The sequence below is a fragment of the Malaclemys terrapin genome, chromosome 3 (genome assembly GCF_027887155.1).
Source record: "Malaclemys terrapin pileata isolate rMalTer1 chromosome 3, rMalTer1.hap1, whole genome shotgun sequence".
NCBI classification, from domain to species: domain Eukaryota; kingdom Metazoa; phylum Chordata; order Testudines; family Emydidae; genus Malaclemys; species Malaclemys terrapin.
Window position 1 is genome coordinate 198,709,718 of NC_071507.1, and position 27,296 is coordinate 198,737,013.

The 27,296-nt window shown below is 47.8% G+C and overlaps 1 protein-coding gene across 2 annotated transcripts; it reads right to left on the reverse strand.

Moving 5' to 3' along the window:
* Window positions 1-2,923: 2,923 nt before the first annotated feature.
* On the reverse strand, window positions 2,924-25,879 carry LOC128833958 (squalene synthase-like). Of its 2 annotated transcripts, XM_054022281.1 has the most exons (8): window positions 25,699-25,879; window positions 21,206-21,303; window positions 15,227-15,410; window positions 10,255-10,383; window positions 8,820-9,011; window positions 7,730-7,906; window positions 7,318-7,470; window positions 2,924-3,711 (listed from the first exon to the last, which is right to left on the reverse strand). In XM_054022281.1, the coding sequence occupies exons 1-8, from the start codon at window positions 25,798-25,800 to the stop codon at window positions 3,490-3,492; spliced, it is 1,257 nt and encodes a 418-aa protein (XP_053878256.1). In that variant the 5' UTR covers window positions 25,801-25,879; the 3' UTR covers window positions 2,924-3,489. The 2 variants fall into 2 exon arrangements, with proteins under 2 accessions (XP_053878256.1, XP_053878255.1); XM_054022280.1 differs by lacking the exon at window positions 25,699-25,879 and having other exon boundaries at window positions 21,206-21,652.
* Window positions 25,880-27,296: the final 1,417 nt, after the last annotated feature.

Here is a 27,296-nt window from a genome sequence, read left to right on the forward strand (position 1 = left end):
GATCCCCCTCCAATGCATGGTCAGTGTGAAGTAAGCCAATTGGATTTATCCAAGCCAGTGTGATGAGCTAGGGCAGTGCCTAACTAGCCTCTAGGAAATGAGGGGCAGGGTACAGGGACTGAGGGAGCTCTGGGCATACCCACCATCAGGAATTTAGATTGTCAAGATTAGGCACCAGCTGATTGGGTGGCTGAACCCTCAATGTTGGCTTTAGGTGCTTAAAGTGACAGTTGTCCAAGAGCCTGTAGTGCAGCATGGAACTGAAGTGAGCTGTACAACCCCAGGCTCCTGCTCTAAGCATTGCCTCATCCTTCCCTACCTCCTAAACTCTTCTGGCATGAAACCATCAGCAACTGGCACTAACCCCCCGCTCCCCCCATAACAGATCCCTCTCCCCCTCTTTAAATGCATGGCCCAGGGTAGTGATGTACAACAGCTCAGGACTGAAGAAAGCAGCACCTATCAGTGCACAACTTGTTCTTCACTAGCCCAGCAGCTGCCTCATGGTTTTAACAAGCACAGTGAATAAACAGCCTCAGCTGTTGATTGATTGAGAAGCTCAGAGTGAAGGGAGCACAGATTGAAGCTGAATGTATAAGACAGGCCATAAGACTGCCACCTACTTCCTGCTTGAATTAGTCTTTTTGAAAAACCTCCACTTGTTGATTTAAAAGTTGCCAGCGCTAGAGAAACCATCACATCCTTAAGTAAGCTGTTGCAATGATTAATTACCCTCCCTGGTAAAATTATACCTTAGATCTGGTCTGAGTTTATCTAACTTCAGCTTCCAGCCATTATATTTTGCTCTGCCTTTGTCTGCTAGACTGAAGAGCTCATTACATATGTTCCCCCTACCCCTACTGATTAAGTCATTGCTTAACATTTTGTAACTTAAATAGTGTGATCCTGCAGTCTACCACCATCAATTTATTGTGCTGCTTTTGCTTTCTAAGTGTAGAAGTGTTCACACAGGAAGACTGATCTCTTATGTTGTGCAAAGCTTTCCCAGGTAGAGTAATTTCTTCCCACCTGTCAACTAAGATTTCACTACACAGTGTCATTAGCCAGCTGAATAATAGGACCTGAGGACTTGGTAAAGAAATGATTTATTGTTAAGGGAAGCTGAGAACTTAAGCCCAGCCCTCTCTACATAAAGAGCAAAACAACAATATTCACAGCAACACTGAATTAAGCTAAGTATGTACACGGCTCCCCATGGAGTAGAGCTTGCCATGTAGTAGCATTGTAGTGCAGTACTGGTCTTACACCCAACCACAGGACATTCCTGATCGAGATCCCAACTCCTAAACTTCTGTTACCTTTCCCACAACGGGTGCACATCCACAACTCCAGCTGCTTCTGCTGTTTAAAAGCAGCCACATCAAGCTTGCTTTGGGGAACAGAAGGTTTAACAGGGAGAGAGTTGCTTCCCAGAACAGCACTGATGATAGCTCCTCAGCCCCCTTCTCCAGGGCCGTACTCCACTAGATGTTCATGAAAAGCGGGGGAGTCACTCAGCACACTAATCCACAACGTAACAGTAGGTGGGGTGAGTTAGAGCAGCAAGTATCTGTCTTCCTTAAACACACTTACCTCTATTCAAAGACACTGCTTTAAAACGTGAGCTGTGCTAGCTAAAAGACAACTGGGGGGAGGGTTAATATCGAAGACACCCGTCCCCTCTGAACTGAAAGCAAAGACAGCTGACCCACCTGCTTTTAAACAGACTTCCTGGTGTCAGCCCTACTACTTCTACAGTCATCGTCGGAAGAGCCTTTCAAAGTCTGTTTCAGAGCTGGTGGGAGGATTTTCTTGAGTCCAGAGAGACCAGTGTCTGTTTCCTTCATGAAGGTTCTTCAAGTCAGATTTGTGAAGCCTGCCACCTGCTGAAATTGGCAGGACAAGGCTAAGTTCAGAGCTACTGTAAGTGGAACTCTGCCAGCGCAGCGGAGAGCAGCCCATACGTCTCAGTCTGAAGAATTTCCATTCTTGTCTCCAGCACAGGCACTTTGAGTTTTACAGGAGCTGGAAGCAATCGACAACTAGCACAAACAACAGTATTCACTGTTGACTACTTCATTTGAACAGCCAGTGTCCCGAAGGATACAGCCACAAGGTGTCAAAACCAGCACTGTGTGTATCTTTATTGCTAACAGTCCTGCAGGCTGTATCTGCGCACCCCAAAGAGGGCATGGGTGAAAAGAACGCTGGTTTAGCCACAGAAAATAGTGGCATGTGAGGAGAGTCATGTTTCCAAAGGAAGTTTGAATGCACGGAGAGCAGGTATGCAATCACCCTCCTTCCAGAGCTGGTTAGTTACCACTCCAAAGAGGATACCTGTGCCTCTAGGCCATACTGTCAGCCTGGGTGGGGGCACAAATACAGGTGAGGGACCAGGGGGAGAAAGACGCCAACATTCCCCTTGTTCTCTCCAGGTCAGGAAGGTTTGCTGACTCAAGACCTACCTCCTTGGTTTCCTTACAGCTCAGCTAGCAACTTTTCTGCCTCCCACTCTCACTACCACAGCTGGAATCTCTTACTACAGTGCACTTCCTTTTCCCAGGCAGTGGCAAGGGGACCCTCACTGCATGGTTTGATGGGGAAAACCATCCCCAAGGGATGAATCAGGAGCTACCTTTTATATCTCAAGACCCCCAATGGATGGCTTTGTTACTCACTAGCAGTACAGCTGTATCCTACCAGACTTGGCAGTCGTCATCCACCTACGAGCCATCCAGCCTGCCCCCACACATTCCCCACCTGAACTTTTGCTGAGAAATAAGCTTTGCATGGACTGCCATCTACTCGGCTTTCAGAAGACAGAGCACGCATCTTTCAGCATCTGAGCTCTAAACGGTACGAAGTGATCGCACTGGAAAGCTACATCCAAGATATCACAATAGCTCTAATATTTAAGGCTTCTCAATTCTTTAGTACAAGGATGGGAAGGCCTAGAACTTATGCACTCATCTCTGTACTGTAAGATCCCCAGTGAATTGAAGATTTCATCCACCTGAGGGAATGGTGGCTTCCAAGATGGCTGACTTGCTGGAAACATTCAGTTGCTGAGAAATGCAGGAACTGAGGTCAGAACACACACAGGGCAGATGAGAGAACGTAAAGGCTCACGTCATGCAACTTTTTACAGGAAGGAAGTGTCAAAAAATCACAAGTGACAGGCAATTTAAAAATATCCCGGCCAGAATTCAGGTAAAACAGTCTCCCACAAAGAGGAAAAGTGAGTCTCAACCAGTCTGATTTGTAACATGTTCATCCGGACCATGAAAGCAGCCAAATCCAGCTGCTAGCTAGTGGCTGCAACACACAATACGGCGAGCCAACCGACACCTTCAAACTTGCCATTCCATTCACAGCTTTAAGGGCCCACACCAGTCTGGCATCCCGCAGGGCAGCAGATCCAACAGGGAAGAGAGAAAAACCTGTTCCCAACATTATCCATCCACTGACCTTTGCTCTCCCCACCAACCCTCAGTTCTCACTGGCCTGCACATACTCCTCTGATGCCTTTGACATCGCACTCAGGTATTGCCAGCTCAGTGCTGCCAGAAGCATGGCGCATGAAAGGTAGATGGGGGAGTAATGGTTACGGGATACCTCGACGCCATTGGGCAAACTCATTGTCCGTATTGAGACGATGATCTGCTGGGTCTTGTTAGAAGAAGGGTCTGTGCTTGGGACCTTCTGATAGATCTGGAGAAAGAAAAAACCCATGCAAGGTTAGGGAGCAACCCTGAAAACCCCACCCACAATTCCTATGACAATATATGGCTTCTGTGGAGGAGGTGCTATGCATATTCCAACAGGATAACACTCGTTACCAGCAATCCAGCCAGTTTTTAAACCAAAGGGGGATCAGAACCGTGCTAACTTCGCTCTAGGCAGGGAAACTCGCTAAGAGGTAATATTTTACCTGAGCACTATGCTAACTGAACTGAGTTTAGAGGATACACTCCCAGGGGTCAGTCTGCAAAGGAGGTCAAGCCACATTAGCCAGAACTTGGTTTAATGTTTATTAATCCTGCCGACTCTCTGTGAGGGCACCTACAGCCCTGTAGAGTAGTCTATTACATAAACAGGGCCCTACCAATTTCACATGAAAAATGTGTCATGGACTGTGAAATAAGCCCTTCCCCATGAAATCAGATCTCCCCAAAATCTGCTAGTCCAGCCAGGCTGGGGAGGACAGAACTAGTCCTTCCCCAGCACGGCCATTATTTGGGGGGCGGGGGGAGAGAGATCAGACCCACCTCCATAGGCAGTGCAGACGTAAGGGTGGTACACCCTCACATCTGCGCTGCAACAGTCCCGGAGCTAGGGTCTGGGCTTCCACCTCCCACAGCTTCTGCCGGGGACTGGGATGCTCAGTGTCAGGGCTTCCTGCCCCCTGCGACTCTTGCTGGGGCTCCAGGCACCTGGACTCAGGACTTCTGTCCCCTGCAGCTTGTGCCCAGGCTCCGGGCTGGTGTCCTCCTCACAGCCCCAGCTGGGGCTTGAGGCACCTGGGCTCAGGGCTTCCCTGCCCCCGCGGCTCCTGCCTGGGCTCAGGGCTTCAGTCCTGACGATTACTGCTGGTACTCAGGGTTTCAACCATCCCCTGTGGCTCCTGACAGGGTTTGAGGCATCCATTTTTCAAATGTCCCTGGGCACAGGCCCATAGGCCTGTGCGTTAATCCACCACTGGAAATGACTAGCGACTAGGAGCCCCTGGCTGGGGCGCTCCCAGGAGCATGGGGGAGATCGGACCCACCTCCGGGAGCCCCCTCCAGCTGCAGGAAGCTCCGCAGTTGCTGCCTTCAGAGCCCAGCTCTGAAAGCAGCACAGAAGTGAGGGTGGCAATCCTGCAAACCTCGCCCCCGCCCCCGATTCCTTTTTGGGTCAGTACTCCCGCAGTTACAACACTCTGAAATTTCAGATGTAAACATCTGAAATCATGAAATTGACCAATTTTAAAACCATCTGGTCATGAAATTGACCAAAATGGACCATGAATTTGGTAAGGCCCAATATATAAATCTAAGTAAAGAAACATTAAAATGGTTTTTGCTTTGAAACCTTTGCTAGCTGCTCCAAATCCCAATTAAGACAGGACCTAAACGTGCGGTCATAAGTCACGTTATTCCTATGGTTAGGTCAGGTTAGGCCAGAGCTGCTAGGGATCTGTACAGCCACTAGGAGCTGTCTGACTCAAGGATTTGGAGAAGTATTTGCACCTTGCTAGCAAGGTCTATTAGGGTACGTCTTCACTTACCGGAGGGTCCGGCGGCAGGAAATCGATGTTCTGGGATCGATTTATCGCGTCTGGTTAAGACGCGATACATCGATCCCGGAAGTGCTCGCCGTCGACGCTGGTACTCCAGCTCGGCGAGAGGAGTACGCGGCATCGACGGGGGAGCCTCCCTGCCGCGTCTGGACCCGCGGTAAGTTCGGACTAAGGTACTTCGAATTCAGCTACGTTATTAACGTAGCTGAATTTGCGTACCTTCGTCCAAAGTGGGGGCTTAGTGGGGACCAGGCCTTAGACAGGTAACTCTGATTGACAGAACCAAGGTACTCCCTGGCATGGACTGACCATACTGTTCTCAGACACTTTTCAGACAAGATTTTCACACAATGCAGGGAAAATATGATAGAATGTTGTCAGCAGCAGCCACAGACACAACTGTAGTTGGCCCTGCCCAGGGGGACGTGACGCCACCCTAAGCAGCTTCTTCCAAGAATCAACGTTGTGTAAACAGAATTCTCGGTTTCTGCCTTCATATGGAGGATGACAAAGGGTGAAATCTGGGCCCTGGGAAGGCAGAGAGTTTTGCCCTGGACTGTAACAGAGGCAAGATTCTCCCAAAGTCAGCAAATGTAAATACTAACAAAGGGATTGTTTAAAGAGAGATTCCCGAGGAGAGAAGGGGCTAATAACCCAGCTGATTTTGTCAGGCTTGTACCAGCCCTTCCTACACCTCCCTTTCCATCCAGCACGGAAAAGCCACAGAAGGCTTTATTCCAGCCTATTCTCTATTGAACTGCACAACAAAAGGTAACTCCAGGCACCGGAAAAGGCTGCTTGACTTGTACAATAGACACTTTGGTTCTTCAGCCTAAATAAGTATGTGAGGACACCAGGGACATGGCATTCAGCGTTTGTGATCGGTTCATTCAGACACTGCACAACCACATCAATGGCGTGGCGAGATTGGGGAGCTAGCCTATTTTTGTAACCCCTCCCCTACCTTTCCCTTTCACCGTCTTCTCCCTACTCATCTTGCTTGGGACATGTCTAACTTCAGACAGTCAACTCCATGCCAGGGACAGCTGGCCTGATTTTTCTACAGTAATGCAGCTCCCATTGATTCCAATAGGAGCTCTGCAATAAGTGCAGTGGTACCTATATTAAGTATGCACCACCCTGAAAAGACAGTTTTAGAAACAGGTCAATCAGATCACTAATGTTTGTCCCACAGACAGGGCAACTGACAGCCACAGCAATTAAAAGGTCTTTATTTTCCATGAAAAGCAACAGAGGGTCCTGTGGCACCTTTAAGACTAACAGAAGTATTGGGAGCATAAGCTTTCGTGGGTAAGAACCTCACTTCTTCTCCTTGCATCTGAAGAAGTGAGGTTCTTACCCACGAAAGCTTATGCTCCCAATACTTCTGTTAGTCTTAAAGGTGCCACAGGACCCTCTGTTGCTTTTTACAGAATCAGACTAACACAGCTACCCCTCTGATACTATTTTCCATGATGCACTGGAAATATATGAACTTACCAGACTGGCATAAAGAAAATGAGAAATCCTCCATTACATTTGCTCAGTAGAATACTGTGCAACATCTATGCAAACCAGTATGTGGGGTTAAACACCCATACATGTTACACAATTCCATATAAAATCTGAAAATTATGAGTGAGGGCACAGGTTTATACCGGCAGTTAGTCATCTCAACTGTAGTTTTCACTTCTGCAACAGCTATTATTATATTCCCTGAAAACAGAAGAGTGGCTTTTATAATAAATTCGGAAGTGCTAACACTTCTGGAGAATACACTTTAGACTATAAGGATTAACAGCACCAGAGAAGGGAGGGGAAAAAAAAAAAGCGCCATGTTCCAGACTTTACTATTTCAAGCTAATGTCCTTGTTCCTAGAACATCTTCAACAATTTTAGCTAAAGCAAAATGGCAGTTGCTAAACTACTGGATATAGTGGAAACCCCAGCTTAGCCCTAACAGCAGAACACAGAGGATTAAAGAGGGAACAGCTACATTTGAATACGAGTCTTTCAAAGCAAGCCACCAAACCTACCTCTTCCACATACTGGTACATTATAGCCTTGACAGCTTGTATGTTTGTGGCGTCCATCATTAAAGTGACAGTTTGTCCTTTCCGAATCTTCACTAGACCTCTAAACACCTGTTTGTTATTGTAACAGGCCGCCAGAGTGGCGATGGCCATCACCTAGGGAGAAATGACAAGCAGCATTGAATAGCATATCTATCCAAGAGTCAAGTCATTCCTCTGGGGAAAGATCCAATCTCTCAAAACGAGGCAACAACTCAAAATGCTTGGCGATCTCCATGTTGAATTTATTTAATATCAGAGAGAAAAAGAGGACTAGTATTAAATACTGTGTATAGAACTGAGAAGACATCCAGCCCCAAAGGGGGTGAAGGTGGGAGGGGGAAAAGAATGAAAATATTTGGAAACATTAACCTACCTGCGGAATAGCGCAGAAGTTGAAGACACTTTGGTTTTTCAGTCTAGATAAGTAGGTGAGGACATCGGGGACGTGGTGCAATGCATTTGTGATCAGTTCATTCATACACTGGACGGCCACGTCAATGTTCTCTGGCTTGGCGAGATCCGACAGCTTCTTGGCATACCTGCTCCAAACCTGGGAACGCCAACAGTACATAGGAACACCACTCAGCCGTTAGCACTTTTCAGACATGCATATTCATAAGAGGGCCCGTATCAAACTGTCAAATACAAAGATCTTAGTTTACTGCACCTAATACTTGTAATCAGACTGTGTTACAGTCAGAAGCAAGATCCTTAACACACAGTTCACTCTGACCTACTATTCCATTCAGTCCCATTCCCTGTCGATAAGGCACCCTGGGAAAGAGAGAAGAATTGGATCCAGCCGGCAGCTCTGAAGTTAAGCATCCATGCCTCTGATTCAGAAAGGCACTTACACACACTTTAAAGCACAAGTAACTGCACCGACCTCGGTGGGACTACTCACGTGCTTAGAGTTACACATGTGTGTAAATGCTTTTCTAGACTGCGGCTGGCACAGCAGAGTCCTCATGTTATGAAGATGGGTCTCCAATCTGCGTGTGGCCAACTCTTCTTAGGTTACAGGAACCCTGTCCCATCCTGCGAACAGGGCTGGTGCATGGAGCAGAGTGACGGCATCCAAGTTTGTCTGGAGAAACCTCCGCTGTCACACACACTCTGCTGAACAGATTTTATCCATGGGACAGGCATGCTGACAATTGACCTTTCAGCTATACCACTAAGATCTCTCTGACAGAAGAGTTTTGCCTAACTCCCTACAGACAGATTTGTGCAACTTCATTTGAAAAAAAACCAGAAACCTTCTATATCTGAATAAGAACCAAAAGATAAATTCTGTGAAATGAGTCTCCTAACAAGTAGCCCTGCCTAACTCTGTATCAAAGCAGTAATGGTATCTCCAGAGCTCATGAGAAAGGAATAGGAGTCTGCATCACAGCTCTAACACTTCCTAACAACCCGTATTAGGCTGAAGTTGTCATCTGAAAAGGGCTGGTTTCCCTTACCTCTCTGGGCCAGAACTCTCTTCCCTCCACCTGGTCCTCCAGATAATCACGAATGATGTTGGTTTTCTGAAGAAAGAGGCCCATGGAATTTGCAAGCTCTGCGTCCTGTCCTACGATAGGGTCTTCTAGCTCTGATGCAGAGAACAGACGGGAAAGGCCAATGCCCACCAGCCCAGCAACATAGTGACAATACTGCAAGGTTTGGAAAGAACAAAATGAGTTGTGAAATGTCTCTCTCCTAGTCCATGTGGCTACATCAAAATTACTCCCCTAGGTTATTTATGGTTATTGGTGTCTTTCGGGGAACCTTCCCCAAGATAGTTCCCATGCAGTTCAACTTGCTGCATATCAAGCCCATTTTGATGGACGTGTCAGTGGTATTTGGGTTTGGGCTTGGAATACGGAGCGACACTGAGCAAGGGCTTCTGGCATGTGTCGTCATGCCATGCTCAACAGCCAACATCCGCATACCAAGAATATGCTTCTACAGTGTGGATTCTACCACCGGACCATTGCTCCACGCAGGAAAAATAGCAAGCGTGTCATTCACAGCTGTTAACAGCACTGGGCTTCCATGGAAGACCCAAATGAGAGCAGATGCTCATGGGGCCCACTTTATACAGTGCACGTTCCAGGAAAACTGCTCAAAACCAGCATCAAGGCTTTATGGTACGTACTTGCATTTCAATGAACAGGCTGGCAGCCAAAGCAGGGGACTGAGAGTACTTTGTGTTCGTAGTCAAGGAGTTAAGTGGGCAGGGGGTAACAAGGCCCACCTAAAATTCTGTATTACCTATCAATAATGCACACAGCCACTGTCATCCACAAGGTCAGTGACAAAAATAGCTAATCAATGCTTTGGGAAATTTACGCAGGGATCTCATTGCTCAGATAAATCTTTACATTCACATGGAAACGGGCTGCCCGCCAAACAGCAAGACTCAGAATTAACACTTTGTCCTTTACTCATCTTGGATACCTATGTATGGCCAGGGTGAGCATTACAATAAGCAATTGTAATCATCATGAGGGAGCGGCAAGTGCAGAATGCCAGGCCTCCAGCAGGGGCTATATGCGTTGCCCTGAGCATAGAATCATAGGACTGGAAGGGACCTTGAGAAGTCATCTAGTCCAGTCCCCTGCACTCATGGCAGGACTAAGTATTATCTAGACCATCCCTGATTGGTGTTTGTCTAACCTGATCTTAAAAATCTCCAGTGATGGAGATTCCACAACCTCCCTAGGCAATTTATTCCAGTGCTTAACCACCCTGACAATTAGGAACTTTTTCCTAATGTCCAACCTAAACCTCCTTGCTGCAATTTAAGCCCATTGCTTCTTGCCCTATCCTCAGAGATCAAGAACAATTTTTCTCCCTCCTCCTTGTAACAACCTTTTACGTACTTGAGAGCATGGGCTCTCAATGCTCGCTTACCTTATCCAACTCATGCTGGGTGTCAACCTTCTTTTCCAAGAACTCGGCCATTCCAGCTCCCATCTTGTGACAAATATCTACAATCACATCTCGATACACCTTTGCCAGGTTTCTGAACTCCAAGGAGATCTACAGCAGAAACCACAAAGAAATATACATTGTGCTGAAAGTGGCATTTGTCACTAGACCAGGAAGAGGAGGGGGAGGGGGGGGGGGAAGAGCGAGAAGGTTATAGGCTACTGGGGTCTAATCCTGATCCCACTGAAGGGCTGACAAAATTCCCACTGGCTTCAATGGGAACAGATTCAAGCCCCTCAGCAGTAAACACAAATTCAGCATGTGCAGAAACAAAAATTCCTATGATCTCTGGCCACAGCTCAGATGCAGCTTGTAATTTCTTGAAGGCAGTACGGCCTTGGACAGCATCACTTGGGAGCTGGTGCATGAAGGAGTTACAAACAAACTCTGACACCAAGTGTAACTTTATGAAAGAGTCCCACCAAGTGAACAGCTAGTAGAACGATTCCCAGTGTTTTATTGCAGCTCTGTTCTCTATGGGCTCCCAAAGGCCCAGCTCTCCCAGACTTCAGCATGTGCAGTATTCCACAGTTTAAAGGCCAGAAAGGACCATTATGATCGTCTAGGCCGGCGTCCGGCACAACACAGGCCAATTCCAACCAGTGAGTCCTGCTGCCAGCCCAACCATTAGTGGTTGAACTAGGACACCTGTTTTAGAAAACCCAGTCTTTATTTAAAGGCTCCAAATGATGGAGTATCACTACATCACTGGGCAATCTATCCTCATTGATAATAATGTGCATCTTATTTCCAGTTTGAACTTTGGTGACATCCACTTCCAGCCATTTCATTTTATTCCTTTGCTATGTTCAGACCTCTTCTCCCTGTGTGGGTAATTATAGACAGCCTCCTAACAGTCTTTTTAAAATAAATAAATTGAGAGATTAAAGGAGCTCAGAGGAACTCAACTGTAGACAGAAAGAACACTGGGCTGAGACTGAGGAAACCTGGACTCTATTCCCAACTCTGCCACTGGCCTGTTGAGTGACCTCAGGCAAGTCACTGCCCCTCCATGCCTCAGTTTCCCAGTCTGTAAAATGGGGATAATGATTCTGACCTCCTTTGTAAAGTGTTGTGAGATGTACTGATGAACAGTGCCATGTAACTGTCTGGGATGATTATTATTCAGTAGTTTGAGACCTTCTGTATCAAAGTTGTATTGTAATATAGTTTGAACGGGAGTGGGTGTGTTAGAAGAGCAGGCCAGTTGCATGAACGCTGCAAACAAAGATACTTCATGGAACAATGCAGCCCCCGTAAATACCACTTACGAGGACAGATCTGCTAAATTAACAAGTTGTTTGTATCCCAAGCCTATACAATAAACTCTTCTGTACTGTAGTAACATTTCTGAGCACTGCAGCAATTCTCCGACAAGCCGCTATTAGCATAGATGCCTTCAGGCCATTCACAGCAATCACCGGACTTTCCAAATATTCCTTTGGGCTGGGATTATCAGAGGGGATTTACGGGAGTTAGGTGCTCAAATCGCACTGAAATTCAATGGGATTTGGGCACTGAACTACTCTCAGGCTCTTATGAAAATCTGAGCCTTAATCTTAAAATTACCATAAAATTAGCAACAACTCCCCCACCTAAAAACATCACCTCCCTCCCACCCTATGACTTCAATGGAAGTCGAATCCAACCTTAAACTGATCAATTAAAATTCAAAATATTTACAAATCCCGTAAATTAACTGAATTTCTTCAGAAACTGTAGTGCTCCTGTTCTTGTGAGAATTACTACGCCACGGTGAAGTGCACTCCTTGGAACGCTAACCTAAAATCTACCACAGAACAGCCCCATTCAGTGAGCGAATCCCAGCCTGCTCCCTGGCACTGGCTGCTCGCCAAATCCCAGCACGGCTCTCAGCTGGAGCACTGAAATCATGCTGCATCTAGAGGACAGCTACTCCAGTATGAAGCATGAGTCTCGTTCCCATGCGCATTCCCAGATGGTGTTTGGGGGCAGAGCCGGGAGAAGAGCAATTTTATACCAACAGAAATAAGAAAAGGGAGGGTGGAGTTAACTAGACCCCAATAAAAATAGAAGAGTTAGTTTATTAAATTACATTTCAGTTATGCACAAAGGTTTTTGTTAAATTACTGGTAAATGGTTCAGGAAACTTGTGCTACAGCTCTATTTATACGGCCCTTTCATCATCTGGCATCTGAATGCCACAGCAGCATATAATGCAATGGCAGTGTAAACGTGTGCTGTTGCAAATCAGTTTAAAATTGTGATTACTTTCATATTAAGAAATCTTGCGTGAAAATTTCAAAAGCACCTAAGAGAGTAAATCTTTTAGATGCCAAGTCAATGTCAGGTTTTTGCATTTCTTGACTTTGCAGTTTTCATGACGCTTAGTGTTGAATACAGCACAGCTTTTTGCATTTAATTCCCTAGGTTGTTTTATTATGCGCTGGTCAGGCATATCATCAGAATTATAAACTCGTCCTTAAAAAGAAAAAGCAAGAGGTAGAAGCTGACAAGGGAATATTAAACCATAGAGAATATAAATAAAGTTTGTAAGAGCTGCTGCCCTGTTCCTTTACTTTTAATGTATTCCGCATGATGCTCCCTCAAAAAAATTTTCAGCTACTGTTTCTGCAATAGATCTAAGTGTTTAATAGTTAATACAGTAGAGCTGCCCTCTTGCTGTCAGCCACATAGTGAAACATTCCGGGGCTAACATTTTCCCCTCTGGGCTTACACACTTTAGACTGAAACTATCAGAAACAATCCTGCTGGCTCAGCAAGGATTGGGGCCTTCATCAATTCTGAGGCCTGGGGGCACCACTATGATCATCTCATCTGACCTGCCACATAGCACAGGCCCAAGAATTTCACTCAGGAATCCCACGTCAAGCCCAGTAACTCTTGGTTGAACAAGATCATAAGACATCCAGTCTTGATCTAGAGACTTCAAGTGACAGAGTCCACCACATCCCTGGTTAATTTGTTCCAAAGGTTAATTCCCCTCACTGTTAGAAGCGTGCATCTTATTTCCAGTCTAAATTTGTCTAGCTTTCCTTTTTAGCCATTGGGTTTTGTTATGCCTTTGTTTGCTAGATTGCCCTCCACAGTATCAGGCATCTTCTCTCTCTACAAGTACTTACAGACTGATCAAGTCACCTCTCAACCTTCTCTTTGATAACAAGGTCATTCTATTTAGCTTAAGCCCCTCATAAGAAAGGAACAGATTCTCCAAAGCCACCACCCACATTACTCCCTCCATTAACTGAGCAGCTTGCTCTCTTACCTCCTGCCATCATCCCCCTTTTCTCCAGGGGGCAGGGCCTATCAATCCCATGACACACCTGAACTCTTCTGACATGGAAAACAAGAGTTTTCAAGGCTGCCATTTTGCTGTGTGAAGCTGATCTGCTTTTTCAAAACCCGAGGGACTACAGAATAGTTAGCGCCAGGTTTTCGGAGGGTGGTGCCTCATTTGCATACATGCAAAATTTATCAACATTCATTCAGTTTTCCCAATTGTGCATGCAGTCTCATACGCAAGTGAGTAGCCCTCTGAACACCTAGTGGGGCACAGAACTGCAGTGAAACATACACAAATGCAAGAGGGTGAATGCATAAGATCTTAGGCCTCTGTTCTTTAAAATACAGCTCTCAGTGTCAAAACTGAGAAGTGCCGGAAATTCTGGGACAGCTTAGAGTTACAAATGAGTTGGTTTTCCACATCCCTTACTCATCTATTGGGCAATACAGTCAAACAGCAAACCCAGGGACACATCAGCAGTCGCCACCAATGACCGCATCCTCAGTCATCTCCAATGTACAACCAGAGTGAAGAACTATCAAACCAGGTGGGTTTTGGCATAGATGGCAAAAGCCATTTCTATCAGTACTGATCAGGATAGCACCACAGTGTATCATGCACAGTGATGAATCTGATCATGAAATATCTTTCTTTATACAGACAGTTTTCCATGTTTTGAGCTCTGCCAGTAAGACCGGTAATGGAAATTTGATTATGAGTTCCACAGTCTGCTGTTATTATTAACTATACAAATTTTGAGACTGGGATATTAAGTCTTTGGCTTTGAGACTTGAATCAATCTCTAGCTGTTAAAGATCATGTTGGGTTGCCTCCTGGGCAGATTATCCCACATCTACTTAATGCAACGTTCCTGCACATTCCTCTGAAACAGATTCATAGATTATAATGCCAAAAGGGCCATTGTGATCATTTAGTCTGACCTGCATAACATTGGCCATAGGACTTCCCTGAACTACTTCCTGTTTGAACTAGAGCAAAGATCTTTTAGAAAAAGATCCAACCTAGATTTAAGAATTGCCAGTGATGGAGAATCCACCACAACCTTTGGTTAAGTTGGTTCCAATTAACTTCACTATTAAAAATGTACATCTTATTTCTAGTCTGACTTTGTCTAGCTTGGACTTCCAGCCATTAGATTTTGTTATACTGCTGCCTGTTAGGTTGACAAGCCCATTAACAAAGTTTTATTCCCCAAGCAGGTACTTACAGGCTGTAATCAAATTACCTCTTAGCTGTCTCTCTGTTAAGATGGATATAGACTCAAGAAGCTCAATCTATTACTATAAAGTATGTTTTCCAATCCTTTAATCATTCTCATGGTTCTTCTCTGCACCCTCTCCAATTTATCAACATCCTTCTTGAATTGTAGGCACCAAAACTGGACAAAGTATACCAGGAGTGGTCGCACCAATGCCAAATATAGCATCTGGTACTGACCACTGTTGAAGTCAGGTTACCGGACCAGGTGGACTTTGGGTCTGATCCAGTCTAGCAATTCTATGTATCAAGATGCAAAGGGGTTTAAAGTAGATACCTATATAACCAGCAGGTTATAATTAATAGATTGAAACAAGAAATCTAACAGCTCACCGTTGGGAAGTCCTCAAGCACCTGCTTGTCCTTCTCCTTGCTCTCCAAATATCTCCAGTCCGGCTGATACAGGTAGGAGTGGAAGTCATGCAATATTGGGACCTTGGTTTCTAAGTTGATGGTCATATCATCTTCTACCGTGTCCAGAGCTCGGAGAACCAGATAGAATATGCACACAGCATGACTATGGAGGGAAGGAAAGATTTCCTATTTATCAAGATTCGCTATGACACAGGCGAGTAGTTAAAAATCATCATGTGGTTTTTCTGAGAGACATTTGAAAATTAAACAAAGGTCTTTCCAATTCTGCAACCTGGAAAGTATTTCTAGTTCTGCATACAAATCAGAAATGGGCTCAAGCCATAAAATTCATGTCAATATTTCAAACATCCCAAGCGTTTGAACATGTCAGAACCAGGGCTCTGATTCAGGCCCATATCTACCAGAAGGACATTTACAACTAAAAAATCATGAGGCAAAATGTAACTTCATACCATAATCTGTCTTTGTAGTAGCTATGCTAGTACCAGTGATCGCCATTAAAATGTGGATACCTTTTTAAACAATTTAGTGGCAACCACTGTAGATACAATTCAAACATATTTAGATACTACACGTGCCTAGACAGAAAAATCAAGAAAGGATCCCCTACAGATGCTGGAAATTTCTGGCCCCCTGATACACCTGGGCTAGGCATTCAGATGCTAGAAACAAAGGACAGTCCAGTAGCTAGAGTGCCAGCCTGGATCACGGGAGACCTTGATTCCATTTTCTGATCTGCCACAGGCTTCCTGTGTGACCTTGGGCCAGTCACTTAGGGAGCTGAAGCACAGAGACACTATAAAATGGGGATGACAGCACTGTCCTACCTCACAGGGGTGTTTTAAGGATCACTACACTGAAGTTTGAGGTGCTCAGATGCTACAGTGAGGGAGGCCATGTAAGTATCTTGGATACCCACACATCATGAGAGTATTTTCCTGTGACTGAGGCTTAGCAGTCCACTGCAAATCTATCATTCACCTCAGCACGAATCACAAAGGAAAGTGCCTTGACTCTTTACGCTGTGGGTTTTATGTGCTTACACGTGGAATCTTCGCGCTATGGGGCACAACTAAGTGACTTACAATGTGCAACAGTTTCTTTAGACACCAGAGTAGTTTCTCCTTCAAACTGAGTTTTGTTGTTTTGGGGCTGGGGGGGAGGGTTGTTCCTTTTTCTTTTTGCTGGGGTGGGAGGAGATGGAAAGCGGAGCTGTTTTTTAAAAACAGATTAGTAAAGGTACTGTATCATTAACAGACTAATGTAATACTGATCCAAAGTGCCAAGAGCAGCATAATCCACTGCTGTACTGAGAGATCCAAATTTGCTACAAGTCTTGGGAGGGCTGGCCAGAATAGCGGTAAAAGAAAAGTTACTAAAACCCAGCGGCCACTAGGACCCAGGGGAAATAAGAACTGTGAGGGGAAGGATAAACTCTTATCTCTGTTCCCTTCTCTTCCAGCTGTCCCTTTGCTGAAGCAGCTTCTCTTTCCTCCTCCCACTGTGTCGTAACCATGTATTAGGATCAAAGCAAGAAATCATGGCTGATTTGGGGGGGCCCAAGCAGAAAAAGTCTGAGAAGACGAACAGTAGACTGATCCTGGGGCCAGGATCTAGGCATTCAAGGGGCCATATTCCGAGTGTGTTTTTAAGCACTAGAATCTATGAAGAGTTCTGCTAAACATGGATGATGCAATACAGCTCCTGAATTTGAATCCTGTCTCTGCTCTGGCTTGCTGTGTAGTTTTGGTCAAGAAATCATCTCTCTGCTATGCTCAAAACTCATAAATCCTAGTGTCTTCAGTGGAAGTTTTGGGAGTGTGAGGAATGCAGGTTCCAGCCCTAGGATTATAAAAAAATCAATAGCTGTAAAATTAGGATAACTATCTTAAAAAAAGGAGTTACTGTAAAAGCGAATTAAGTACTCTGTCTCTAACCATTTGGAAGTGTTTAAATCCTAATTAATAAAGAACAGCATAAATGAGCTAGGACAACAATGAGTAATAAAAAATTATATGGTAATGGAAAAGTGAGTGGATCATTTAGCTGTTCACTACTACACTTAACCTTGGGGTTTTTTGTTTTTGTTTTTTTTTAATTAAAGGAAGAAATTTTTTTTGGTAAATAAATTATAATTAAGGCTACGTTTTAGTCACAGGTATTTTTAGTAGAAGTAATGGATAGGTCACAGGAAGTAAACAAAAATTCATGGCCCGTGACCTGTCCATGATTTGTACTATATACCCCTAACTAAAACTTGAGTGCTCTGGGGCAGGGGGTGGCCCGGAGGTGCCACGGGTGCTCTGCAGTAGGGCCGGGGATGGCCCAGGGGTGCCGCAGGTGCTCGGGAGGGGGGGGCGTGGAAGGGGGCACCGTGGGTGCTGGGGGGGGAGCAGCCTGGGGGCGCCATGGGTGCTCTGAGAGGGGATGGGGCAGCACGTAGCCTGGGACCCCGCTGGTGCTGGGGGAGGGGGAGTTGGCAGGGCTGGAAGACTCCCTACCCAGCTCCCGCACTGCTCCCAGAAGTAGCCGGCATGTCCCTGTGGCCCCTAGGTGGAGGCGTGCCCAGATGGGCTCCGCGAGCTGCCCCCACCCCAAGCACCCGCTCCGCAGTTCCCATTGGCTGGGAACCATGGATGCATTTTTTTTTTCTTTTTTTTAATTTTTCAGGCCTGTTCTTATCACACTCCATTTTTACATAATCTCTCATATCACCTTTTATTCCCAAAAGGAGTATTGGGAGCTGGGGTTGTACATTAAGTAATGCTAAAAATATGTTTACAAACTTGTTACCAATTTAAGGGGTAATATTTAAGTGGTGCTTTAGCTCTGGTCTACTATAACCCACGTTGCAAAAATTCCAAGCAAAGTTTTCCAACATTGTTACGTGCTGGTTTCTAATGACAGTAATTGGAAACATTCAGAGTTAAAACTGCATCTCTGCTCTTGACACACCCAGGATGGGTGTCTATACTGCACCACAAGGAACATGAACACTTGTCCACTGTTCAGAAACTCCTGAGACAAACAGCTATTGGCTAAAATTAAAAAAAAAAAACACACACATCCCAGCGCACAAAGCTTAACTCTGAATTCCCAGGCTTATTATTAGTGGCTATAGTACCAGTACTACACAGCACCTATGAACCCCAGTCAAGGACCAGGACCCCTGGGGCTGCATGCTGTACAGACAGAACAAAAAGACTGGCCCTGCCCCAAAGAGCCTAAAATCTAACTAGAAGACAAAAGACAAGATGGATACAGACAGACAGAAGAGGGTGCATTAAAAAAAAAAAAAAAAAAATAGTGAGATAACACTGGTCAGCATGATAGCTTGTGGGTATGTTAAGGATTCAATACTTTACATTTTTATATTGTTTGTTTATAGTGCCATTCTTACCTTATACAAAGTATATATCTGTGCTATACACACGTATCTGTAGCTAATCAAATGTGAGGGGGAACAGAGATTCTCTAAGCACTGCCGTAATTTATGGTGCACATAAATAATTTAGGACTTTCATTCTATAGTACGAGGAATTTAATCATTTCAAATGAGAGTCCTGTGGCACCTTTAAGACTAACAGATGTATTGGAGCAGAAGCTTTCGTGGGTGAATACCCACTTCGTCAGATACGTGGGTGCCACAGGACTCTCCGTTGCTTTTTACAGATCCAGACTAACACGGCTACCCCTCTGATACTTGACATCATTTCAAATGTTACTGTAAACTGAGTAGAGATAGCTATTAAGAATTACATAACATGGTAAGTCTCTAATGAAAGAACCCTAAAACTGAGGCCCTCACCACTTTGGTTCATTAAAGTCCCATGACACTTTTTACAAGAAAAAAGGTGTTACCTGTGCTGTTGTAGCCATATTGAAAGTTCAGTATTTCTATTTTGAACTCCATCCTTTCTACCCTAAACTGTTAAATAGTGTTACAGTGCAATGTTATATAGCTGCCTTGATCCACTCCAGAGTTGGCTATATTACAGTGGCAGGAAAAGCAATCCCTCTGTATTATCATTACTTAAGCAGGTTTTGCAAAGCTTTATAATGATTTGTATTATGGTAGCATCCAGAATCTTGATTCAAAACTGGGGCCCAATTGTACTGGGCCCTTTACAAACACACTATGCCCAGACAGCCTATGATCTAGATACGACCAGGAAATGCAGTCACAGACACCAGCTATGGGCATAAATGGCAAGTTTCAAAGTTGTTTTTTTCAAAACCATCCAAAAGAGATTAACCAATCTCTGCAGTACACCTCTACCTCGATATAACGCTGTCCTCGGGAGCCAAAAAATCTTATCGTGTTATAGATGAAACTGCGTTATATCGAACTTGGTTTGATCCACCGGAGTGTGCAGCCCCACCCCCGGAGCTCTGCTTTATCGCATTATATCCGAATTCGTGTTATATTGGGTCACATTATATTGGGGTACAGGTATAGTTAATGTTTACAGAGTATACTGAGGGGGAGAAAGGGATGGTCTTTTGGTTAAGGCACTGCACTAGGACTCCAGAAAGCTGGTTTCAGGTCCCGGCTTCACCACAGCCTTCTGGCATGACCTTGAGCAAGTCACTTAATCTCTCTATGCCACCCCTGTAAAACAGGGACGAGGGACATAGATGTACCAAGGCAGAACCTTGGATGAGAAGTATTGAATATAATGGGTACATTTTACTAGTGTACTTTGTATGTTGTTTTGGGGATCCAATAAATAAACACTATATACCGTATTAAAATACATGGACACCTGTATAAACATAAGCCCTGTCTGTCTGTATCCATCTGTTGTTTCTTGTCCTACACTTAAGACTGTAAACTCTTTGGGGCAGGGACAATCTTTTTCTTCAATGTTTGTACAGCACCTAGAACATGGGGTCGTGGTTCATGACTAGGGCTCCAAGGTGGTATGGTAATACAAATAATAACTAATCTGCACAATCCTAGACAAGGCCTGACTGTTGACATAAACATATACTGTGTCACCAATAACACGTGCAGTTGTCTCTTACATAGGATGTTATATTGATATTTGTTAAGTGTTCCATGCCCATTATGTGAAATGCGCTAGAGAGAAACACAGGGAATTTTTACACTAAATTACTACATTTTCAAACAGCTCTGGTGAGCCATTTGCATGGAAGGTGCTGAATACAAATGCATGACTGAGACGTAGACCCCAACCCACCTGGAACTAAGCATCTAACTCCACCGCTAGGCCTCATCCCCAATGATCATATCAAAATCCAGATCCTGAATCACGATGGGTAACAAGCACTCAGGTAAAAGTATAGGGTGACCAGACAGCAAATGTGAAAAATCGGGACAGTGTGTGTGTGGGGGGGGGGGGGGAGAGGAGTAATAGGAGCCTATATAAGAACAACACCCAAAAATCAGGATTGTCCCTATAAAAATCGGGACATCTGGTCACCCTATAAAAATAAGCTCAGGTATAGATCTCAGACAACCCCCTGCTACCAGCAGACTGTGAGAACAAGCACGTCCCCTGCATATGGCCAGTAACACAGGGGCTGTCTACGGGCTAATGTTTAACCCTCTCCTGGCCAAAGCAGCCAGGGCTCCTGCTCCTAGGATAACCCTTAGATGCTCGTGCAGTACGGGCCTGGTAGGGTGACCAGATGTCCCAATTTTATAGGGACAGTCCCGATATTTGGGGCTTTTTCTTATATAGGTGCCAATTACACCCACCCCGTCCCGATTTTTCACACTTACTCTCTGGCCACCCTACCGGGCCAGCACGTTGCACCAGGGATCTAGCCCCTGTGCAGGGCTGGCTCCTGCACGAGGTTGCCCTGTTAACCCTCTCCTATCCCGGCCAGTCTGTGACGGGCTCCTGCTGCAGGGACACGGGCTAATTAACCCCTGCGAGCCCACAGCCCCCCGCCCCGGCGGGCACTCACCGCAGCTCCCCGTCCAGGGCCTGGATGACGGCGGCGAAGCTCCGGCTGGTCTGGTTCAGGTACCGGTAGCAGGTCCTGAGGCCGTCGCTGAGCGCGTCCTGCGGGCAGAGCAGAGGGGACACGGGCTGCTGGAAGCGGGGCGAGGCCGGGCAGCCCCCCGGCGGGGAGCCCTGGTGCAGGAGGCGGCTGCCCCCGCGGCGCCGGCCCCCCGGCAGGGGCAGCGGCGAGGACGAACAGCGCTGGCCGCCGCCGGGGCACCGCGGGGGAGACAGCGCCAGGGTCCGCTTGAAGAGGGCCACGGCCTTGGTGCTGGCGGCCATGGGGCCGGGGCGGGGCCGCTGCCCAGCCGGAGCCCGCGGCCGGGACGGGGCCAAGCAGAACCGGGAGCGCGGGACTCGCTAGGCCCCGCAGGCTGCGGCCGACACACCCACGGGGGGTCCGGGAGCCGCGCCCCCGGGTGGGGGAACCGCCCCGTTAACCCCGCGCGCCCCGGGGAGACCGAGACTCCCCCGCCCCTCCCCCCCGTTAACCCCGCGCGCCCCGGGGAGACCGAGACCCCCCCGCCTATTAACCCCGCGCGCCCCGGGGAGACCGAGACTCCCCCGCCCCTCCCCCCCGTTAACCCCGCGCGCCCCGGGGAGACCGAGACTCCCCCGCCCCTCCCCCCCGTTAACCCCGCGCGCCCCGGGGAGACCGAGACTCCCCGCCCCCCGCCTATTAACCCCGCGCGCCCCGGGGAGACCGACACTCCCCCGCCCCTCCCCCCCGTTAACCCCGCGCGCCCCGGGGAGACCGAGACCCCCCCGCCTATTAACCCCGCGCGCCCCGGGGAGACCGAGACCGAGACTCCCCCGCCCCTCCCCCCCGTTAACCCCGCGCGCCCCGGGGAGACCGAGACTCCCCCGCCCCTCCCCCCGTTAACCCCGCGCGCCCCGGGGAGACCGAGACTCCCCCGCCCCTCCCCCCCGTTAACCCCGCGCGCCCCGGGGAGACCGAGACTCCCCCGCCCCTCCCCCCCGTTAACCCCGCGCGCCCCGGGGAGACCGAGACTCCCCCGCCCCCCGCCTATTAACCCCCCGCGCCCCGGGGAGACCGAGACTCCCCCGCCCCCCGCCTATTAACCCCCCGCGCCCCGGGGAGACCGAGACTCCCCCGCCCCCCGCCTATTAACCCCCCGCGCCCCGGGGAGACCGAGACTCCCCCGCCCCCCGCCTATTAACCCCGCGCGCCCCGGGGAGACCGAGACTCCCCCGCCCCCGTTAACCGCGCGCCCCGGGGAGACCGAGACTCTCCCCCGCCTCGTTAGTTCCGAGCACCCTGCAGAGACCAAGCCACCCTCCGGCGCGCCCTAGCGCACCTCTTCCGTATTTACCAGGAGAGAACCGCCCCCTGCCCCCCTCTCTCCTCAGCTGGGAGCCACCCTCCTTCTCGTTAACGCTGTGTGCCCTGGAGAGCCCCGGGCCCCCCACCACACTGGGGAGAACTCCCCTTAAGAGACAAGGACTCAGGCACTAACAGCCAGCCTGCCCTAGGTACTTGCTGACACCCCCACCACCCTCAGCATTTAAACAAAAACCGGTTTCCAGCGGCTCCTCTGTTAATCCTATAAACTAGCTCCCCACGTTCCTTCATAATATCCTGCAGCCTCAACACAGATGTTAAATGCAAAAGCACCTTCTCTGTGCTCTACTGCAGTTAAAGGCTTCATGAAATATAAGCATAAACAGCTAACAAAGGAATGCAGCCACCTTGAAATCGAGCTGATTTTTTTTAAGTTAATTTCAAGTACTAGACTTTCCTGGGGTCTGGTCATTTATAGTTTCATATTTTCATGTCTTTCCCCACATTTTTCAGTACCCTAATCTTTGGAAGGCCACTTGCTAAGGGGAAATGCTGAAACTGATTATGCAGAGTTTTACTCTTTGCATAGGACAACACCTAAAGAGGGGGGGAACAAAAAACAATATTTTTCCCTCTTTAATCTGTTACTGTACTCTATCATTTATAACAAAAGTAGGTAAAATTACTGAGATTGCAAGTAGGGACCAGTGTTTTGTCTTGTGTCTGTACACCGCCTAGCACAATGGAGCCCAGCTCCATGGCAATACAAATAGTAATAGTAAAAATTTTTCAGATCGATTCATGATGTTTTAGGATAATGGTGCCAGTTTAATATATTTTACTTAACCAGTAAAGAATTTTACAATACAAAAGTTTTCAGACCAAATGCAGGCCCTTATATACTGAATTATCTGTGTCCCCACATAATTTAGACAGACCATTCACTGTGTTACCTCGGCATTATCTCCCCTAGATTTTAACTGGATGAATGAAGACTTGAGGCTTGTTTGGAAAGAGTGGGAACGTTTAAGATATCTTCCCAAGGTGAAGGACTCACCTCAAATTAATTTCTCATAGGAAGTAGTATAAATGTGAAGAGAATTGGTCAATTAAAATGAGCACTTATGATCCTACCACCCTCTGAAGAGTAACTGCTAACAGTCACCAATTTGGGAACACAAAATAAGGTCTAGATCCTGTTAGCCAATCAGCATAGATGGAACCCCACTGAAGTCAGCACAGCTGGCCATAGGCAGAGGTCTACCTGCATCCAGCCCCACTGACCCACACTGATCACACCCACACCAATGAGTTTGAAGTTTCCACAATCAATGTCTTAAGCTCCACTGGTTCTGCAAGCGGCTCTGCCCAGGCAGATGCCTGCATCCATACAGGGTGACGTGCAGTATCAGGATCTTAAGTAAAACTAGTTTCAAGAGTAACGGACTATGGGATTAATACAGCACTGAATTCTGTATTCTTTAGGACCAGGGTTCAATTCTGGTCAGTAGTGACTAAGGACCTAACCTTGCATCTGAAGAAGTGGGTTTTTTACCCACAAAAGCTTATGCCCAAAGCTGTTAATCTTTAAGGTGCCACCGGACTCCTTGTTGGTTTTAAGGACCTAACCCTGTTTCCACTGAAGTCAATGGAGTTTTGCCACTGATTTTAATAGGAGCAGGATTGGACTTCAGTAGCTGTTACCCTGACAGTTATTCATGGGTTATGTGAAACTACTGACTGAAAGATGAATTGATGAACCTCATGTCTCTCCACCCATTTTCTTTCATTGATCCCGAGTCCTACACTCTGGCCTTAATGAAGACTGTGTGCCGCACTCTTCAGTTCAGAGCCTTGTCTTGGCCAACAGTCAGGTGTCAAGGTCCATTCCATTTAGTTGATAATATGCTATAGACTTTTACTGGCCAAGAAACAACATCAAGCAACAAGGGCCCTACTCACTGAGGCCTCAGAGCTGATGGGAGATAGCCTTTGGTATACCACAACAGACCTAGATGGATACACCAAACATCTATAGGGCTCAATGGGTTAAGGGAACACTGTCACCGTTGGAAAAGCTACCTTGCCACCGCACACCTGCCAAGTGATTATAATTATTAGCAAATTCCTGGTAAATTCTATTTCTTCCTCTTATCCTAAAGAAAATACTTCAGTACAATAATCCAGAATTTATGACCAACCCTACAACGAACCAATAGCATGTTCACATATTTGAAAAACAAGAGAGGTCTTGGACATGAGCACAATTGGTGATTTATTTAGGACTGCTGTATATGTCAACAAGATTGAACTGATCTTCCTACAGACACATTGGCAGGTGCCTTGGTGTTTGTGTTTTTCCTCCAAGAGCACTGAACGGAGATCATCCTCTCTGAGAAAGAGAATTTACAGGGATAGTGAAGAACTGTTGAACGCTGGTCTTTCCCATCTTTTGTACTACTATAGAAATAGAAAAGGAAACAGGACCAAGCTTTCAGAATATGGGAGGGGGCAGGCTATAAAAAACAAGGTTTTGGGCAGAAGGGGGGGGGGAAACTGTGAAACCCCCTCCCGCAAAAAGAATAGGTGGCTATTGACATCAATGAGACACTGTGTAGGTGCCCATTTGTGTGGGCCAGAGGCAGCACAATTCTGATATTCTAAAATGCCTTGCAGAAGATCAGTGCTTAGGAAAAATGCACCGCACAGGCTGCTTTCCAAGGGACACGACTGATCTTCAATTAATCCCGATTTGCGGTTAACCAGAGGTTAGAGAATCATGCGCAGGACTGGATTTTAAACGTTTGGGTTACAGCCCCAGCCGTAGCATAAGCCCGAGCCCTACGGGCAGCAGCCTGTACCCACAGAGGGCCCCACTGATTTCAGTGGGGCACTGGGCAGGTGCACGGCTCTGCTTGCAGGGGGGCGATTATAAGATCGAGGCCCAGGTGGGTTATTGGGTGGCGCGGCAGGGAGCTGGGAAGTGAGCGGCTCACGTCCCACGGAGCCCGTATTGCGCAGAGAGGGGCTGGGGAGATGCGCTGGGCGGAACCACCCGGACCAGAACCGGTGGATTTCCCGGGTCAGCAGAGAGACGAGACGCCCCGGGGCCAGCACCCCCGGCCCGGCCCGGCCCAGCCCGCTCCGCTCACCTGGTCCAGCGGGGGCATCACCGCCGCGCCGCCGCCCATCTTAAACCGCAGCAGGTTGTAGATCTCCCGGGGGCGGCCCAGCCACTTCCCCACCCGCTCCATGGGCAGCCGCGCGCACCGGGACTCGGCGTCCCGCGCACTGAGGAGCTCCCCCCGCCCGCTCTGCCCCGCAACCGGCCCCTCCGCGGCTCCCCTGCCGGGGCATCTTCCGCGGCGCGGAGAGGAAAGACGCGACCCCGCCCACCCCCGCTGACAGCAGCCTATCAGCGTGCGGCGCTCGTGCCTCGGTGGGTGGACGGGCCGCTCATTGGTCGCCCCCTTCTCGCACCAGAAGGACGCTGGCCAATAATCCGGCGCCGGGGCTGGTGTGACGGATGTCGAATTCCTCTGATTGGCTGAGAGGGGAAGGTACCGCCCACCCATCCCTCACGAGGGGAACAGGCGAGGAACAGGCGCCGGGTTTCTTAAAGGGGCCGCGGCTCATTCCGGAGACAGGGAGGCTGCCGTGTGGCGGCCTCGCGGGGAGGGGGCCTCTGACAGCCCGAGCAAAACCCACCCCAGGGGCAGCGTGTCCTGCCCCTGCCCGACATAGCCCCGTCCCCATCCCTTGCCAGACACCCCTAGTTCCAGCACCTGTGGACAAACTGCTTTGATTCCCCAGAACCAGCCCAGCTGTTACCAGCTGTGATGGTCCCTGTGCCTGGCACCACCAGCCTGTCCCGCTTTGTCACCCATCACCTCGTGTGCACCCTGGAGAGCCCCCTTCCTGCGCTGCATCCTGCCGAGACCCCGCGCTGGTCCTGCTCCCGCTGCTGGTCCAACGGCCCTCTCCCCTCGTCAGGTCAGCAACTTGCTGCAACCTCATGGGTCAACCGCATGGTCTCTGGACAATGGCTGGTGTCCCTACAACTACCTGAAATAGATCATCTGACCTCACGACCTCTGCCCCAGAGGTATTTCTCCATTGCTTCTTTCTAAGCCCAGCATTTCAAGCACCCTTTTGGGGAGGAGGGATAGTTCAGTGGTTTGAGCATTGGCCTGCTAAACCCAGGGTTGGGAGTTCAATCCTTGAGGGGGCCACTTAAGGATCTGGGGAAAAATCAGTACTTGGTCCTGCTAGCGAAGGCAGGGGGGTGGACTTGATGACCTTTCAAGGTCCCTTCCAGTTCTAGGAGATGGGATATCTCCATTATTATTTATTTGGTTTTCACCTGCATCGGCCTAAAGGGACAAGTGACTGGCTGCTGGTCGCAACGTCTGGCTGGAGGTGTCAGGCTGGTTCAGGTTGGGTTGCACTTTAAATCATGAAGATTTGAATTTCTAATGCATCATTGCCTCTTACCAGTGTTTCTGCTCTGTACTAAATATGAATTATTAATAGAACGGTGTGTGTCACTGTTGGAGCCTCCTTTGTTCCAGGAGTTCCTGCTGGTTTCAGTGGCCAGTTGTGCTTTTCTCCATCTGTGGGACAGCATGACCCCTGGGACCACGTTTCTCAGATGCAGCTCAAGCCACAGCTATTCAGGTTCTTTTGACCTCCAGGCTGCATTGCTGCGACGGGCCCTACAAGGAGCTATCTCGGAAGAACAGTCAGAAGC